The 19,375-nt window shown below is 37.0% G+C and overlaps 1 protein-coding gene across 1 annotated transcript in view; it reads right to left on the bottom strand.

Moving 5' to 3' along the window:
• Nucleotides 1–19,375, bottom strand: part of LOC148642011 (immunoglobulin superfamily member 21-like) — a 219,674-nt gene that overhangs the window by 114,163 nt on the left and 86,136 nt on the right. Inside the window, exon 2 of the mRNA XM_088616875.1 lies at nucleotides 11,865–11,977. Within this exon, the coding sequence (XP_088473001.1) occupies nucleotides 11,865–11,977 (113 nt within the window). The remainder of the gene's footprint in view (nucleotides 1–11,864; nucleotides 11,978–19,375) is intronic.

The following is a 19,375-nucleotide window of genomic DNA, read 5'->3' as shown; positions in this document are numbered from 1 at the left end:
TATGCAGATGCCATGTCACTGCAGACATGTTCCAATGCAATCTACTTGCAGAGTTAACTAGTAAGTTGCATTTGTTGGCAAAAACGCAAAGTCGAGAGCAATATTTCTATTGGATTAAAACAGATGTATTCACAAGCCTGCTTGTTTACAATGTCATAGGACTGCTACACCTCGCCGGAAGTCGGTTGCCTCGTTGTGAATCACAGAATATGGTGCCGCACATACCTGGAAATGTCAAATTAGAGGTTTTACATGTTACTGTGTAGTTTTTACTTTCTTTCTAGTTTGAAATACACTCATCAAAGCCTATTCTTTCTAACCCCAAAATATAAAAATAGAGTTGCAGTTCAACTTTAATTCACCTTTGCCAAGTGCTTTTTATTTTTTCACAACTACATTAACTGAAACAACAACTCACAGCTCTTTGCCTCCCACTTTATTTCTTAAGACTGTTTATCCCTGCTTAGATGTTTAGCCTGACAGAACAATATAGCAGGTCATGCTGGGCTGGATCAGGGAGTCTGGGGAGGGCTTAGGCTGTTCCATGACTTCCATTGCCCCAACAGCATGAAGCTGATCCCAGACGCAGGTTTTCACACAAACCCTGAAAGAAGAAAAACTACCAGAGCCCTGTTCTGTTACAGAGAATAAAGATGGATGCCTTACAGAAAATAAAACTGAATTTTTAATAACCAAAGGTAACCTCAAGACAGAGAATATTTTAATAATTTCAAGTAAACTGTATAGCTGTGCAAATAGATACAGAAAAGCTTTTCACTCATGTCTAGCTGGACAACCTGTAGAAAACATCAAATGGAACAAAATCTATACAGTTGGTCCTTGTTTCTGTGCTTGCACAAACATTTCTTCAAAAGACAGCCTGAACTTCAGACTTTCTTCAGAGGCATTGCTGCCTTGTAGGGCTGGGAGTCTGGCATCAGTTCTGGTCCTGGGGTGCTATCTGTGTGGAGTTTTCCATAGCTATTCCAGTGGAAAAGTAGATTTTGGTCGTGTCATTTCTACAGGATTGAACTGCTTGCCAAAAACACAATGTATCAGTATAAATCCCATGGACCACCTGGACAATTAGTTATGATGAATAACTATGAAATACCTGAAAAGAAAATAAATCTTCTTTTGCATTGTCATGAAAGAGCACCCAACTGTCCACCTTCAAAAAACTAAAACACTACGATTCAAAGTCCCACTAATCTACTAGACAGTTTTCTGTACTGAAAAAAGGTGCAATATTGAATGGTGCTAGTTCCAATTTTGGGTGCCTGAGATCAGGGCATTTATATCATGCAGCCATGTGGCCTACCGGGAAGTGTCATATTGACTGACAGGACATTAACAAAGGTGTCAAGACTCAAAAGCTCAATTTCTAATCTGACTGCTTCCATGTGAAACTGCACCTTGAAACACAACTAAATGGATTTATCTCATATATAATAATAGAATTATTGCAAATTGGAATTATAAAGAAAAAAGGGTTTGAAAATAAGGTGTTAAAAGTACAGTATGTATTACCTACTCTACCTGTAGTAATATAATATAATAACAATAACATCTAAGGCAGTTACAGCAAATATAATGTATCACTTTTTCAATAATGAACCAACAACTATCAATAGACAGGACCACATAAAAAAAACCCCAATATTTTTTGGTTTTCTTTCTCTAGTTAAGATCATGTTCTATGACATGGTTTAATGTTTTCAGGAAGAGCTATTGTGTTTTCCTCCTAATTCACCGAAGCACATTTATAAATTGACTAGAATTATCCTCAAGCAAGAGTATTTCTGATAAACCCACTGAATCATATTCAATCATTAGGATATCCTGACATGTAAGTAACGGAATTGGATATTATAACAATAGGGCAATACAGCATGAACCCTTTAAACTTTAGACATCCAGCAGCAAAAACAATAAGGATACAAACAAGGGGTAGCACAGAGGAACTGAAGTTCACATTGGCATCTCAAAGTGCTGGGGCCCTGGGGTGGTATCTGCATGAAGTTTTTATGAGTTTGCTCAGGTTTTTTCCCACCATCAAAGACATACTGTACTGGTAAATTAATTGACGTCTGGGAACATTTGGTCCTGGTGTGAGTGTGTCTGCCCCGTGATGGACTGGTGTCCTGTCCAGGCTGTATCTTGCCTTGTGCCTGTTGATTGCTGGGATAGGCTCTTGCTCCCCCTCAACCCTAAATTGGATGAAGCGGTTAGAAAATGGAAGGATGGGTTCAAAAAAGACGATGTTTAGAAAAGCATTATGTGGGAGCATTTTCTCTGGGACACTGCAGAATGAAGTTGTACCTGTAGTACATCTGCTACAAGCTGACCAAGTTCCAAAATCTACAGTAGGTATGTCTGCTCAGAGTGGTATAACTTGCAGCTTGATTTTTCTTGCGTGCAATCAGATGAGAAACAGCCTCCTGAAATATTTCTTATATAGGACTCATTTCTTCCACATTAGAACTAGTATATCGTAAAAACAGTGGAGATGTGTCATATTGTGCACATGTACTGTATATACAGTATAAACAGTGACAGTACACACTAGAAGATACTGCAGCATTGATTCATAGTGATCACCATCACCATTTTCACCCATGATAGTTTGCATGCTTCAGTTGATGAATGCTGGTCATGACAATACCTTCGGGTATGTCCCATCATTGTCCCTGGCAACATGTTCCCCATGGACCTATTTACAATACATATGCACCAAATGTCCCTGTCATTTTCACAACATGGTATTCTAAATAGCTTATATAAAACTCCGTCAGCTTATATAATATATAGTTACCCATGGATCAGGATGCCTGCTTGGGTGGATATGCCTCTTTTTTTACTTTAAAACTGGTTTATGTACACTAGTTGACTTTTTAATGATGAATAATGCTGCAAAATTCATGGAAAATATCCCCTGGCCAAATATTGTATGTCACTTCCGCTGAAGAACAAAACATTTAAACTGCTTAAACTGCTCACAGGAAACAAATGAATTGCATGGCAAGATAAAAGCTTCATTTTCATACTCTAAAAATACAATCATATAAGTACAATGTGACAAAACCATACTACTATTACTCACATTTAAAAGACTGGTTGGAGAAACAAAGTAAAAGAAGGGGATGAACACAGAAACAACTCTGTAGCCTACCCTTGCACCTCTACAGGACTGACTTGAGACTTTATGAGGAAAGAGTGATTCCACTCTCCTGGAGAGGTGAGACTATGGCAGAGAGACCTTGGTTTGATCAGTTAAATCAGCCTAGTAGGGTTTCCTTCTCTTACATTCTTTCTAACCCATCATGGGTGCCACTTGACAACAGCATGCCCCAATTAACTCACGGCACTGTGCCAGTGAGCTGAGAGCATGGCACAGTGGCAACGCCCCTTCACTCATTCAATCACAGCATGCACACAGAGGAACTAGCTACAAAACGTCCCGGGTGATCATTACAGTAACATTTGCTTGCATCGTATCTCAGTTGCAAAACACTGATCAATCATGTTGTAATGAGATCTTTGCCTTTTATAATAATTATTATTAGTACGTAAAGAATATGTTTCCTGTGGAATCTTTCAGAAGTGGTCTGTTCTTCAGCAGTAGTGACGTAGAGGATTGGTCACAGAGGATTTCAGTGTAGGCAAGTTGCCAGAGGACAGGTTACATGGACAGCTTTTCAGAATTACTCATTATTAAAAACTGAACTACAGAAAGCAATTTTCTAATTAAAAAATGAGAATATTACAACCAACAGACATTCTGATCAGTTGGATAACGATATTTTGTACAAGCAGATGGGGGTTATATAAGCTCTGTAAATAGGCCAACTAACTTTATAAGCAGGCTGTTAATTTCTCAAGGTGATGGACAACATCCATCCATTTTCTAACAGCTTCTTGCAACTGTAGCCCGCGGAGTAGCCAGAGCCTATTCCATCAAGCAAATGGCTCAAGGCAGGATACACCCTGGATAGGACGCCAGTCCATCGTAGGGCAGACAGACAAAAACAGATCCAATTTTTCCTAGAAGCCATTTAACCTATCAGTATGTCTTTGGACTGTAGGAGGAAAACCAGAGCACCTGGTGCACCCGTGCAAACATGGAGAGAACATACAAAATCCATGCTGATAGCACCCCAGGTCTGAGACTGAACTCAGGGCCCCAGTGCTGCAAGGCAGTAATTCAAACCCCTGTACTTTCCTGACAGACAACATAACATGAACTATTTCTTGACCATTTGTGAATTACATCACCCTCACGCATCACCCATCACACAAACACCCTCTATATTGTACTTGTAGCTTGTTTCAGACTCCCACAGCCCTCTGTGTATAAAAGCTTCTCCTGTTCTCTGTCCTAAATGTGCTCCCAATTACTTTTCATTTGTGTCCTCTAGTCCGAACTCAGCTCTCACCCTAAACAATTTTGTTGACTTTGTCAGTACTTTGAGGATTTTGAATGCCTGAATCAAGTCCCTTTAGGGTCCCAAAATGTATTCTCTGTCCAAAAAGAGATTCAGGTCTTTTAAGCCTTTGAGTATAAAACATTCCTTCAAGCCTTGGAAATGTCATTCTACCCTTTTCCTTGGATATTTTGTGCAAGAACGTCACACCAATGAAGGAAAAGCTATGAAAAAAAATGGGCTTAAGAACTGACATTAGATGCACATTTTCAAAACTGTTTTGATCATTTTCAAGGTAAGAATTTGCTTAAGCTTCCTCTGAATGACTAGCTGTACAGTCCCATGTGGTTGCCCATGGAGCTTGGTATATAACCAGCAGAGTTGTGAGGGCATTCAGGCTTCTGGTTCACATTAAAGTAGACCACAAACAGCATCCACAAAGATAATGCTTCTTCAATAATGAAGAAAGTAGGAAATGTTTAATTCACACTCTTTTGCTCTTTTATCTGGTTCCAATTGGAAGCATCAATTCCCTAGGTGAGTATCAGCCAAAATTACAAATCCTACATTTGGAGGAAAAAAAAGTAGATAGTTTAGTCAAATAAAAGGGAAAGATTAAAGAAACTTCAGCTGTGAACCTTGGATAATTGATTTATAATGTATTAGCACTTGCAATAAGAAGTATTCACTAGGGATGTCAAGCAGTTCCTTATAACCTCCTCTCTGTTCTTTGTAGTAACCAAATCCCAAAGATGACAGGCTTATTCCCAGAAGGCTCTGTTAAACCCAGGACTGTCAATACACAAATTAGCCCTTTCCTCTTCAATAAAGAAATGAGACTTTTCTTTTTTTTCCCCTGTGCTGCCTCATTATTCAACCATTTCCCTTTAAAACAGGTTTGTTTTTTGCAGAAATCTGATTAAAAGCTTCATGTGGCGAGGAGCCAGCATTTAATAAAATTCTGTATTTCAAGTGTATAACATTTTATTTTTTATCATTTTTAAACACCAATACATTTCTTTATACAATCAACATCTGAAAATGATGGAACAGAGGCTCCTACGTGCTTCCACATACAATATAATAATATTTTCTACTATTTTGTCCTGTGCAATGTATACATATTACCAATTTTTAACGTTTTGCAATATGTAACCAACTGAGGTATGTTTAGCTAAAAGTCAGAAAATGCACCATTAGAAAACAAAAATCATTATTCATAAGATGCTTGGATTTTATACATTGAGTAAAAAATAACAGAAGCTCTAGTTTTGCAGAACGATGAATATATCCCCTTTTAGTTTTGTCGGATCTGCTGATCGGGCACTGTCGTGTTTTTTTGGTTCTTTTATATATAACTTAAACACAGTTGAACATAACACAAGGAAATGCTTTTTAACTGGTACTAAAACCGTTATAACTTGTCCGTTTACAGGTCAGCCAAATTCTAACATTACTCTAGGGAGTGTCTCACAATTACTAGACTAACTGAAACATAAGGGAGTGTGTTAAAACTACCTACCATGTCAGGTACTTTACCTTCACTTAAATTCTTAACCTAAGAACGTGCAAAGATATTAAATGCTAGCTGTTTCATAACAATATGGGAGGTGTGAGGCATGCTTGAAAACAGAGTTTTATGAAACCTGATGACAAAACAGCTAATGAGTTCTAAAGCCTTGTTTATGTTGTGAAAACCAACTGGTTTTAACCTGATTGTCTTGCCTGATTGCGGTGCTTGGCGTATGATAAGAATTTTAATGGAGTAAAACACTGTGTCTAATTAGAACAGAAGAACGTTTTCTCACACTCTGATATCTTGCTGATGTACCCCACAGATCTGATTATGCTACGATATTAATAATCATGGGATAACAATTTTCAGCTGGTAGGGTTTGCTGCCAGCATGCTGTTTAGAGCCTCCCAGTACTCAGTTAGAGTTACAATTAGTTGAAGACCATTATGCACAGCAATGGTAAACTAGAGTTATTTCACCATATATATCAAACAAAAACATGGTACCTTTTCATTTACCTGTTGATCGAGTCCATATAATTAGAGCTCATGCTCACTTATAACAGTAACATATCATTTTACATTTTAAGTTTCTGCATAAAGGTTAAGGCTATATCTAAGCTTTTAGCAGGAAAGTAGAAATTAGTTTTTGAGTAACCCTCAATAACCTTGAGTAAGGACTACACTGGGCAATATAGACACAATCAGCATAGTTCTCATTACAGTTCCCAGCTCTTCAGTGTTACAAGACATGATATGTGTAACTACTGTATATCATAACACTAATTTAAAAATGGTTAATTACACTTAAGATTGTCATAGCTTTTATTAAATGGAATAGGTAGTTATGCATTCAAAAGAGGAGTATGAACTGTAACCTTAATGGAAGTGTAATGTATGTAGAATTAATTGTAATATGTACCCAATTAGGCAGTGGTCAGTACAGTTTAACTCTCATATTCAATGTGTTGAAAATTAGAAAAATAAAATAGTCAGTTTCAATAAAAGTTTTAACTGTTGCCAAATGATCTATTATACATCAAATATAATGTAATTGTACCCAGAAAAGCTGAAGTACAATTAATCTTTTTCTGTCTGTCATGAAGACTGGCAATTGTATAGATGAGCCTTCAAGACAAGATGACATTAGAAAGCAGGTGAAATTGCATTTTCAAGATAACTGCTTGCATTTTAGTTTGATATTATATACTTTAAATTAGCTGAGTTGCATTCTATTATCATTTGTCTCACATTCGTATGTGTATAAATTTAACCAAGTCAGACCTAAAAACTAATTTGACTTTTTTTTGTCTTTTACCTGAAGTCACCTTTTTTGAGATTTGGCTTTATCTCCATTCCCATTACAGGTCTACAAAGACCTGACGTACCTGCAACTGCAAGAATTGTACTGCAAAATAAAAGCACAACGGCTTTTTTCTGCTAAATGAGTCAATGCTTGAAGTTCACTATTAAAGTTTAATCAGCTTAAAGGTTAAAATGGACGAAATATGTTTTATGTATGTGTTATTAGCATCCAAAGTTAAGACACAAAACCTTGAGATAATGACATTAATATTCAGCACTCCTAGCAATTGCTAAACATGTGGTGGACTGGGGAGTTGCAGATGGTTTACTGATATTTAACTCAAAGAGCATTTGCATCTGACCTGTTTTAGATTGCCCTTTTTCATGAACAAACAGGGTTTCTGAGCACAAATTAGGTGGATGATGTTAATGCCAAAGCAGCCGTCTCAATTTACATGCCTTTGTTTAATCAAGGGCAAAATTTTCATCTTAATCATCTGCAACAGACATTGTGAGGAGACAAGTCATGAAAGTCATGAAACTGTATAAGCGTATGCTTAAGAATGACAGGAGCAAGAATTTCATATACAAAAAACTGTAGGTATCATTAGTAGAACAAACGATTGCATTATACTGATGAAACCGATTCCCTAAGATTCATCAGAAAAAGGGTGGGGATTTAATTGTTCACTAAACCCGGAACAATTGTTCACGGAACAATTAATTTAAATGCTAGATTGGTACAAAATATGTGGCTTTTTCTGTTTCTTTTTATAGACTATTGTATCATCAACAGGCCTATGACTCTTTAAGATCAGTTTACAAGGCAGATGAACAGTAGGTGTTGTGTTAGAGTACAGGGCAATGGAAATCTTTGACAAGCCAAAGAGTCTGTTGTAATTCTGAACCACTTAGGTTGTTATAATGGTGACGTTCATCTTCAGGAGAGCTCATCTTCCCAGCTACACTACTCACCCAAGATGTTTTTTTCTTACTTTACACCATCAACGTTTCTTTGTCCTCATCTGCTTTGTGAAAAGAAAAGGGCCGATCAAAGCAATAAACCAGCTACGCAGAGCGACATCTAATGTTTTTTCTGCCACAAGCAAAAAGTCAGCACTTGGAAAATATAAGCTAATTTTAAATGGAAATTAAAAATTCATAACAACATTAGTGCATCCCCTGAGACACCATTTTACTGAAAGGAAAATAATGTAAAATAATGTAAATTATCTACTTAAATCAAAAAATGATTTACAAGTAAGATGTAAAAGAAACTGTGTTAAACAGCGGTGGTGTTGGAATGTAGAGTTACCTTATAATGCTTTTTGTTTATTATCAAAATTGTTCATTTACTGCGAGGCAGGTTACAGCCGAGTGGTTGATTCTAATGATAGTTTTACAACCAGAAATGAATACTGAATTTGTGATGCCATGAGGAAACACTATCTAAAATGGTTACATCAGCATTGGCTCTTAAATTTGTTCCGGATTGTAAGTACATTTTCCTTAGCATGAGGTGTAAATGAGGGGCAGCTTCTACGATAAACATGGAAAGTTTTGGCTGTGATTTGCATTAGGACATTGGAACCTAACATTCCATAACATGGAAGATGTCTTCAAGGCACGTTAATGTCACGGAGATCAGAGGAGATACTTTTATAAGAAACGTTCCATACTATATTGTTTAATTCCCCCCCCCCCATACACACACACACTTTTAAAGAGACTCTGACATATTCAAAATGTGCATTCCTGCATTTCCCCACATGAGCTTATGCCTTTTCTTTCCTGCAGTTTTGCAATAACATTTAATCTACAATTTCCCTTACCTGGTACAGCAATAAATCACCCTATATTTGTAATTTCCGATTTCCAGCACAAACGAGTTAAAAAGAGAGTGATAATAGCAAATTGGATTGAAATTGTTTATCACTGAATGGCTTTTTTCCTCTTCCCCACCTCAGGCAAAGCCCCACATGTTGGATAACGTTTCTACCTACCTTTGCACAGTGGGTGACTGTAAGAATGATCACTACACCGTTAGCTTTTCATTGATCACAACTTCACAGAATCGTCGTTCTCTATGTACCTGGGTCCACACCAAGTCAAGATGTGCCACAATTAACAAGCTTTATGCTAAAGCTTTGCAAATTAGCACATGATATTCAATGGCACATTCTATAATAGAATGTGACATCGTACCATCCTCAGGGTTAAATGTTTACGTTTTCTATTATTTAAAGGTCAAAATGGTGTATGAAAAACATCCTCCAATGATTTAATTTTTCTATTGTTTGTTTCGTACCTCAAGATCCTGTAATCGTTCATGTTGTGAAGTGACATTTTTAGGCTTTACTGATATGCAAATAATATACAACAGCTACCTCAAGGGAGCACATCTCCAGCAGTAGACATAGCAGCAAATAACATTGTTCTCACATGGAGCTGACTGCACACGAAAGGTCAAGGTGACGTCACAATTGCTATGTGCTTCTAATTAAAGTCGATATCTACCTTCAGTTGCTTTGATTCTGACAAAACCATATTGTCTGTCTGTATGTGCATCTACTTTTATATTTGAAGTAGTTCAGGTGAGTCGCCATGCGTAGGCTGCAAAGGAACAAGTAATAGGTTTACTCCTTGCTGAAAAGAGAAGAACAAAAACACAACATTTCAGCCGTGGAGCCTTCTTCAGGTGTGAGGGTTCAGGTTGACACACCTGAAGAAGGCTCCACGGCTGAAACGTTGTGTTTTCTTTCTTCTCTTTTTAGCATGGAATAAACCTATTACTTGCTACTTTTATATTTTCTCTTTACAACAAAATAACCATTCAATTTGCAGAATAAGCAATAAATATGTTGTACTGCATTCATTTGCCATTAATTATAATTAGGAATTTGTTTAACCAATGCCTTTATCCATAATGATATACAATCAAATTAATGAACTGTAAAATTCTAATATTGCAGAATTTAGAAAGTTCTAAATTTCTAAATACTGTTATACAGTAATTAGGTTTCAATGTATGATAGAATAAGAAAAATGAAAAATAAGAGACTCCATTTCCTGAGCTGGATTATCGGGATGTACAGTACAAAAAGGAACCCGCACCTCGTCTTTACTCATCTTACTCTTTTTTAAAAGAATTTTAGGCAGACATCAGGTCTGCTCTTTCTTCGCTCACCAGAATCCCTGTGGTTCCAGCTACAAAGCTGATTTATTAGCACTGAATTTTGTGATATATTCTATGGCAACATTACTATGTTTTTATAATTAATTCTTAAACAAAGATTGTATTGAATTGTTCTGTTTGTTCTTGTTGCTTAAACATATTATCTTGCTCTGCATCTGCTGTATGACTTATTCCCTGCCTTGCATTCTGCATACTGTATGTCTTTTTTAATAGATTCATGTTGTAAGATGATAAAGGGAGCAAACAGCACAGTCAACTGCACTCACATTCATTAAAAATAATACATTAAGTGTGCGTGTGATTAACTATTGGACTGCTGAATTTATAAAGGGTAGAAAGAAATTAAAATCAGAAGTTCAATTGAAGTTATGGCTGTGTTCTTGTGAACCTTCATCTTTCTACCTTTGTTTAGGTGTCTTTGATTTATAAGATATTAGATAACCTCATTAGTTCCATTGTGTAATGTCACTTGGTGCATCTAATGACTTATTTGGACTCTTGGGGAATGGTGAATCATCAATGTGAATCATCATGTGCAAAGGGTCGGCTAAATAAATGAATAACAGGTGCATTCTGACAAGGTGCTATAAGGAAGTGAGAGGCAGGGCTGTCATGATGCACCTACTTACCAGGTTTCACTGGAGGGGTGTAATGTGATGTCACAAATGGACACCCACTTGGACAGTCCTTGCAAGCATGTGACCCTTACGTTCAGTAAATCATGTGTGAAAATAACATCATTCACTTCTTTCATTCTGTTTTAAGACTCGTGCAGTCTGATGTCAAGATGCCACATAGTAGCTATTCTTTGCCAGCAGCCCCACCCCACAGCAGAGCAGGTGGAGACAGAGCAAATATTCAATATTACCAAGCAGAGGCGAAGTGATAAGGGATTTGTACCAGAGTGTACAAAACCCAGGAGGAACACTGCTGTTGTTCCCTTGAGGAAGTTACTTTGCATTTCAAACTGCTCCAGTAAATGTCCTGATGTGTATATGAGACTTTCCAGGGTATCACTGCCAATGTGAATTTGTTGTCAATTGTTGTAAATGGTTAAATAAATGATTCAAATAAAAAGATACACAGGGCACAGGTTTTTGATTCAGCTGAGCTAATATTTTTTTAGAATTGTGCACCTGTTCAGATGTTAGTTTTCTGAGTTCTTTTCAGCTCTTAAACTGCAAAATATTTCAAGGTGTTACCTCTTTTAGTTTACATGCAACCTAAAACTGGACTTTGTGTAAGTGAAAAGGATTACAGATGAACCAAATTAGACGTTAAAGAAATAACGTGTAAGGCTGTACTGATACCCAAGAAAACCAATTGCTTCCCAGTCCGCAGTTCCATAGTTTAGGCTGATTAGCTGAATGGCCCCAGGTGTCTGTCATACACCTGCCTATCACCGACACAGCTCCTGGACTTACCCGATACCAGACGATCTCTCGCAACCTGCCGTCAGTCTTGAAGTTGCATTTCAGCGTCACGGTATCTCCCACGACTACAGGAGGAAGGGACTCGATAGTGACTGTCAGGTATCCTGTGAGGGCAAAGAGGAAAATTCCACATGTTAGTTTATCTAGTGTACATTTGTTTAGATAGTGCATAAAACATTTTCAATTCAAAATTAGTATTCTTTCAGTAGGCAAAACAGAGATGATTGTTCTGAAACTAAAAAAAAACACAAAAATGATTTTTTAATGGGATGAGCTGATGATTAGCCCCCAAATGAACAGTCTATTGTGTTGCATTATAACATGTATAATATATTGTACTGAGCACCATCTGTTCTCATTTTGTCCCAGAACATTCTTGTTAATATGATGCTTTTAAACATAATAAATCTCAGTGGCATGTTAAAATAGCAGATGTTCTATTAATGCTTTAAAATTATATATATTTTTTTTATAATAGCTGTGGCCTTTTACAAGCCAAAAATGCCATTATTGATTTTTTAAATGACATTCCATTGTGTGTAACGACAATGTAAAGTTATTAATATAAAGAGAAAATGCTACAGCATTCTCAAAAGAGCTGCTTGTCGCACCAAAGTGTAATATTGTCAGCACACAGTTTTCACAGGATTTCTTTAAAATGCTATTTGCTGCTTATCTAGTAATCATACATAAATGTGACTGATGAATACAAGCAAAAATATGGTAAACGTCCCCCCTCCACATGTTGTACCAGTGTCTTCAAGATTGCCTACGGGCATGTACAGTATAATTTGAAAAAACAATCATGGCGTAACTGTATAATTATGAGAGCATTACTAATGCACATGCCTGTATGACATAATATGTTTTTTTTGTTTTTATTTATTTTGAAAGCTCAATTACAGAAAGCTTCAGAGTTAGCATTCTGTTTTGGCAAGGAATGTGTGTAACACGGACGTCACAGTTTCCCATAACTCAGCAAAGGCTGGGAGCCTAATTTACATAAATACTGAACAAAGCTAAAGCAAGGAAGCCCAGGAGTTCAGCAAATTCAACATTATTAAATGTTTTTCATCAGAGCCAACAAGTTAAAATCAGCTAATTAGCCCAATGTGCTTGTTTGGGTTTTAAGATGATCCTGGGATTTTGAATGTCTATTCTCTTTCTCTAACTTAATGTCACTTCGTCTCTTCCTTTATTCAATTTGGAATGGAATTTATATATGTATTTATTTTTTTCTGTTGAATGAGTATGTTTACTGAACCTACTGTACATCTCAGCAGTTTCTAACTATACAGTAAGGCTTCTGTAGAGCTTTGTCTTTGGACTACTGCAATATCAACATTAAAGAGTAGAGAGCTGTTTTAGGGGATGATCCATGTGCCTTGTGATTGCTGAGCGATATAATACTGTGGCATACTGCATTATTAAGCAGTCTTCAGTGCTGCTTGCGATAATCCCACTTGAAAAGAAAACCATTGGAATTATTTATTAACCCCCTCCCTCAAAGAAGGGAACCCGCTGAGACTAAAAACAGCAATAATAATACCACTGGGAACATAATTTAAAAACAAAAGCTTTAGGGCAAATACTACTTTTTTCTTAAATTTGCTAAAAGCACAGAGCAATGCCAGATTGCTCGTCAGTGGCATTCCTGTGATGTTCTCAGCTACAGAAGGCTGTTGTGAAACTGTAGGCTTCTGTGGCTCAATATTCCTCTATGGGGTGAGTGTGTGAGAGCTGGGTGAGGAAGAGGAATGCTTCTGGAATGGGGCCGTGCAAGGCACATGAGAGGTCCTTGCAGGTTGCTGAGGCATCAACAGTGCAACAGAAGGACCGGCAAAGGATAGCGACTGAAATTCAGGCAAGAACACAGGACAGGGTGTTGATCTGGAGTTTTAAATCCAGATGTGGATCCATTAATTGCCAAAAACCCAATGTGAGCTAATTAAATTGAATTGTAAATCCTGTTGTGTTCTTTTGTTATTTTGTATTCCTAAGAGCTACGGTTCATTCATATATTGTAGTGAGGACCACACTAAGAAACTTCGTGCCAGCCTGATGTCGGCACTATTTTTACAAAGTATAATGCTTTGTTGGATATACGTAGCAATTACATCTTATCTATATTTTTCTGCTTGCTTTACACACAGAACTGTCTAAGTATATCATATACCGTATATGTTCTCTCCTGCTCATTTATCATGCAGCGTAAGAGGTTACTAAAAATAAAACAAGCCTTTCAGGGGCTTTATTGGTTATGATAAGTGGAGGGGAACGTAATTTCTCAGAAGAGCTGCCCATGGAGCTGATGCGCTTAATGGAGTTTATAACTGAAGTTCTGGAGGAGGCTTAGATCCTAATCTTGCACACTTCTGCTCGCCTACTCAGTACCGCACCAAGGACTTTGTGCATCTCTCTCTCATCCCCCTGCCGCCCCATCTACAGTACACACTTACAGAACCTCCCTGGCTCAGACCTCACAATAGTGGGGTAGTGGGATGACTGGTACCAGTCATCCAGGTTTCTCCCCCCTTCCCTCTGGTGAGCGTTATAGGAGCGTAAAACCACATACGTCCAGATTACTGAATTCTACCCTTACGACTGGCTCACACTGATGTGTTTTTTGTATGGTATTAATAAATGTACAGTTTGTTATTTAACTTGGTGTTGCTGTCGTTGTTCTGTTTTGGTGTTTCCTTAATGTCCCTGTATTGGAGCATACATGCAAAAAAACATTTCACTGCACTTGTGCGCATGACAATAAACTGAACTGATGTGGGCTGGGCAGCCTACTCAGCCTCAGATAGGCTGCCAGTCCCTCATCTAGGAGAGTCACATCTGATATCTTATATACTGTATATATTTGTCTCGCATTCATTGGGTACAAATCTCAGTCAAGGGTCACATCGCACGTGTGTCTGATATTGGGTCAACAATTCACAATTCTCAAAAAGCTGAGACTCATCTTTTATATTCCAGGTCCAGGTCTTTGTCTGAGTAACAGATTTCACTTTGGAGGAAATTACCCACCACTGCAATAAACACAGATCTGCGTTTGACCACTAAAAAACTGGGTTTGAAAGTCCCAGGCAGAGGAATTATTTATTTCGTGGAAAGCTGGGATAGTTTTGCCACCTGTTTGTGGTTACCCTGAATTACCCAGCTTAAGAGGACAATGTCCCAGAATTCCTCTAAGCCTTCTAGGGACACTTTATCCTCATGATTAGATCAAGCAAAATGCAATCTTTTTTACAAGAGATGAACAACCTCATTGGATTATGAAAAGTAATATGATTTTAAAACCCGGAATTAATCTGCTGGGGATATTTTATGCAGTTTTACCTGTGATAACCCTCACTACCACAGAAAATCTTTTTTTCAAGTGAAAGAGGGAGTATACCTTATTTATCTTACGGAGCAACACCCCTTGTCATAGTTTACAGTGCTTGCACTATATACAATCAGCAATCAAAACTAAAACCATGTGATTTCCACTAATATTATGACTAAGGATGTAGTTTTGCCAAGAGAACAGTGTCTGATCTGAGAGCTTTTGTTAACCAGACAGGTAGGCAGTACTCCTGACTCACTGTGGGTGGAATTGCAATTATGTTGCCTGGTCTAAATTCCAGTAACAGACAGAGAACTGCCATGACCGCAAACATTGTGAAAGAAAAAAAAACTGCTGAAAATGAATTATCTGCTTATACATTTTTAATTAATGTTTCAGTCTTACATAGGCTATGTGAATTTTTTTCCATTTGATTCCCCACTATTCAACATGCACAGGCACCTGCAAAGTCTACTTGTGGTAGCTACAGTATATGCACCACATATGCAAAGACTGGTTTAGGATGGCTAGCAACATATATAGGAATGCACTACAGGAATAAACTGGAAAGAAACAGGAATGAAACCAAAAATAAGTCCACGGAAATTTTATTTTTATAAAGTCAACTTCAAAATCAGATAGTCTCTGTTGAAGTCAGTCTCTCAGGTAATTGTATTTGGGGGGTGAGAGGGTGTGGGATTTCAGGTATTTCTCCATCTTTCTTGATAATTAATATCTTAGCCTCTCACTTAAAGGAAAATTAGTTTCCCATTAACAGGGAAAAATGGCGGTATGAAGACAGTTACTGACAGATACTGTATAGAGACGGTGACATTACATTATGTTATAGCCTTTCTAGGCAACAGCAGTCTCCATTATCTCCCACATTTTAGAGTTCAGTTATCCCTGAACTGCACAACTGATCCTACTAAAATTTCCATTTTCCTGGATTTGTACAAAAGGGTTCTATATATGTGGCTTCATAACAGTTGAAGGAAGCTAAACATTGGTCATCTTGGGTCTCATATTAGTTCCACTCTGGTCTGGGAACTTGATACCTTCAACTCAGAAACAGTCGTTTAAATCATCTGACATCTTTGGATTAAGAACTAGGTCCTTTTTAGACTGTAAGTCTTGTAGAGGGTATTTATACACAGACACTTATGGTACAGAGTCTCTGTCCAGCAGTGGTCTATACTAGAAGTGGTAGTTTTAAATCAGTATGCAATAGAAGTCACATTCTGAGATGGTGGTGTACTCTTATGTGGAAAAAAAAGCCTTAAAAATCAATAGAGTACTGTATATACAGCCAATGACTTTGAAACCCATCTACTTCAGTCCAAAACTAGTTCCATTTTTGCTGAATTATAGTTAATAATTTCCCCCAAACCATGTTTAATTACCATGTTAATGTTTTAAAAAAATCTATATTATTCTGTGGAAGAATAAGAATATTATTCTTCCACTGTTAGTGGATTCTCTTTTTACATCTACATCTTTAAAAGTTTACAATAACTTTCATAAAACAGGAAGCAAACTCTGCTTCAGATCACACAGCTTTAAAGATTAACAGTCACTTTGTAATCTTGTGGTGAATCCTGCTTTATATTACTATCAAAACGAAGGGAATTGATTTATGCATCAAATAAAAATGTGATTAAAACTAGGTTGTTTGAAAGGCCATGTTCGCATTATAAGAATATGAGAAACACTTTAACAACTCCAAGAAAAACGGCTTCTCAAAAGCTGCAAAGCATTTCTTGTTTTTTTTTTCCTATTGTTGCTTTTCCAAAGACAGCTCATGTGAAGAAGGTGTAATTAGTCACATTAATGAAGCAAAACAAATAATATCAACAGATGCTTGTCAGGCTGACATCTCTGTCATGCGTATGGATCTACATCTAAACAATAATCCCTGAAACAAATCCATTGTCAGCCCCCACCCATCTGTCCGCTCACCTTGAGATTTTAATTTGCCTTTGATTGAAAGATTTTTAATTACAGTCTGCAGACATCACGTCAAGCAGTAAAAGACATGCTTGATCATTATTGTCAGAAAAAACACTTTTATTATTTTATCTGCCATTTCATTTGAAGCGAGCTCTAACTAAAATCAATGCAAGGATATTACTTCCACCTGTTACATGAATATTGGATTGACAGGGGTTATCAAAAAAAGAGTCTATTGCAGAGATTAGGGTCTTAGTGAGGGAGGGATGGAATTTTGATTGGAAATTCCAGAACTATAGAGACATCTGACCTAATATGTCTCAAGAATTGCTTAGAAACTGTCATTGTTCAGTGCATCCACACTGAGCTAATAAATGTAACTCCAATTATTACGATGTCTGGAAAAAGTTGTTTTGTTCTTTTTTTCCTTCTAAGAGTTCTTGAGCGTTCATTGAGACAGTCTTCCTCTATAGGTCCCAGTCGAATCCTAAGATGATTTTAACACCTGTCGATAAGCACTACTGTGCATGATGTCCCACTGCAGGTTTGTTTACACCAATCAAGCTGAACATCCATCACAGTGCACACACAGACATGTGGTCTAAATACTCCCTTTGGAAACAGACACTTAAAGCAATGCAATCTGTCAAATTTCCCCTAAGACATGCTTTTCTTCATTTTAAAAGGCTAATAGAAGTCAACACATTTTTTTAAGAAAGTATGGTATTCTACCATTAGCTAAGGGAATTGCTATTCATTCATTTCATTCATTTATACATCAGCAAGCAACAGGAAGCCAGTTTTGTGTTTTTCATTGACAAGCATGTGGAAGTATTGTTTGGAGCACGACCAAATTGGGATACAATTCAGAACACAATGCATTAATCTTATTCAAAAAAACATTGTGAATTAAGAAAATGTTATTTTCTTTGTTATTTAAATTTCAATTTTGTTGAAACAAAATTAAACTCAATTGGAGTTTAGATTAGTTGATTCTTGTCCAACCCCTTACTCATTTTCGTTTGGATGTGTTCTATTCAAAATGTAACCTACTTTATTCTGCTTTAAAGATTAATGTGTGAAAAAATCAGTATCTATTTTAGAAGCTTTATTTTTTGTCCTTTAAATACACTGCAATCCAATACAACTGCAATGATTGGGCTAATAATTAATTAAACAAATGAAAATCTGGAGAAAAAACATCCTGAAAAGGGTGGATTGGAAGGGTCATCCTGTTAAAAAAGATCTGCACATCACAAACCCGTTCATAAGGCAGAATTCAAACTTCTGCCCTACACAGTGCCCCCTTCCAGTTATTTCTCCTTCATCATATAAAACAGAGCATGATAACTTCTGAAGTGAATGGCTTTCACATGGATAGTGTGTAAACTGATTAAATACAACTTTTGACTCCCAGACCAGCTGCACAACTGTCAGCATTTCAACAGCTAATGAGTACATCCTGCAAGGTAAGATATCTTGTATTGACTCTTCAGCGGTAAATTAGATAAATTCCTTAGCTAACATCCTTTTGGAATGTACACAGCACAGAACTGGAGGGATTCAAACATTGAGGCCTGCTGTTGTTCTAAAAAAAAAGCTTTCACATTCAATATCAGCTATGAATCAGATGTTAATGTTATAGTTCAGCGAGCCCTGTCTTTTGATAATCACACGTTAGGAGGCAAGCAGATGAAATATGTTTTTATTTATTCATTTTTAAAAAGGTTTATTAAATGTGTTTACTGAAGATAAAATTATTAAACAAGCCAAACTGACATCTGTTTCTGGCAATGAGACTGAAAGTGAGAATATTTGTCCAGAAATGGAGATAAATGATTGGTGAAAATGTATTGAACCTCTATGTATTATTGTCTATCCTTTACATTACCTAAATGAATTAGCATCCTTCTTTAAAGTAAAAGACAGTATTGTTCTGACTCATAATAGACACCTAAAAAGCTGGTCCACAACAGAAAATGATTTTTGTCTTTTCACTTTTGAGTTAACATCTACTGCTAGCACGGTTACAGCTCCCCAATTTAGAATAATAGCAGCTTTTACACTTTTGAAGTCCAAGGTCTAGAAATTAGGTTTATGACCTCATCCTTTATTTCATTTATTTGTAACTGATGTGCAGATTGAGATGAAAGAAACCAGCTTGTGCCAACTGCAGGATGCCCATGTGTAGGAAGTTCATTAGACACATGTGCCTAAT

The sequence above is a fragment of the Lepisosteus platostomus genome, chromosome 23, assembly GCF_059453375.1.
Source record: "Lepisosteus platostomus isolate fLepPlt1 chromosome 23, fLepPlt1.hap1, whole genome shotgun sequence".
NCBI lineage: Eukaryota > Metazoa > Chordata > Actinopteri > Semionotiformes > Lepisosteidae > Lepisosteus > Lepisosteus platostomus.
Note: the sequence above shows the minus strand (reverse complement) of the source record. Positions and strands in the feature narration are given on the sequence as shown.